Source organism: Wasmannia auropunctata, unplaced genomic scaffold (assembly GCF_000956235.1).
Source record: "Wasmannia auropunctata unplaced genomic scaffold, wasmannia.A_1.0 LD318560.1, whole genome shotgun sequence".
Lineage (NCBI taxonomy): Eukaryota > Metazoa > Arthropoda > Insecta > Hymenoptera > Formicidae > Wasmannia > Wasmannia auropunctata.
Window position 1 is genome coordinate 1 of NW_012044330.1, and position 755 is coordinate 755.

A 755-nucleotide genomic window follows, 5' to 3' on the forward strand; every position below is an offset into this window, starting at 1 on the left:
TCATCAGACCGGCGTGCCTTTGTAAAAAGAGTTGCGCCACTTCGGTGTAGTTATTCATGACCGCAGCGTGAATCGGCTTTTGTCCCTGGTCGTCTGTGGCATCTATGCTTGCGCCGAGTTCCAATAATAGCTTGCAGACTTTCAACTGACCCGCTCCCGCTGCCAGATGAAGAGGAGTTTGCTTCCTCAGTGTGAGCACGTCTATCGCGGCTCTGTGGTCCTGTACGAGGAATTGTACCAAATGCGTGTAACCATTCATGGCAGCTAGGTGCAGGGCAGTGTTTCCCACGTATGATTTGGAGTTTATAAAGGCATTGTTTGCCAATAACGCATCGCAGACTTGAAGGTAGCCGTGCTCAGCGGCTAGATGAAGAGCAGATCTACCTTCGAGATCGAACACGTCGACTTGTCCGTGATTGGCGAGGATAGTGGTCACCATTTGCATATGACCCCGATTTGCGGTAATCAGCAGCGGCGTCCAACTCACGGCATTCTGCTGGTTCAAGGCCTTTTGCATTTCCGTAGCTGACATGCGACTGATCATCTCCGTCAGAACCTCGTTGTTGCCGGCGAGTGCACAGTGGTGGAACGCTGATTCCTGAGTCTGTCTGGTCTGCAATGAGACGTCCGCGCCGCTCTCAAGAAGGACGTGAATGATGGCGCGATCATTGCGTGGAGTTTCGACTTCCGAGGATTCGATTAGGGCTACGTAATGGAGCGCACTAGCACCTTCGTTAGTCTGACTATTCACATAG

At 51.9% G+C, this 755-nt stretch overlaps 1 protein-coding gene across 1 annotated transcript; it reads right to left on the minus strand.

The window, feature by feature from the left end:
- Positions 1–4: 4 nt before the first annotated feature.
- Positions 5–710, minus strand: LOC105460634 (receptor-interacting serine/threonine-protein kinase 4-like; the record flags this gene model as incomplete). Its single annotated transcript, XM_011707128.1, has 1 exon — positions 5–710. A coding segment is annotated over exon 1 (540 nt), but the record flags the coding sequence as incomplete, so codon positions are not given.
- Between the last annotated feature and the right edge of the window lie 45 nt (positions 711–755).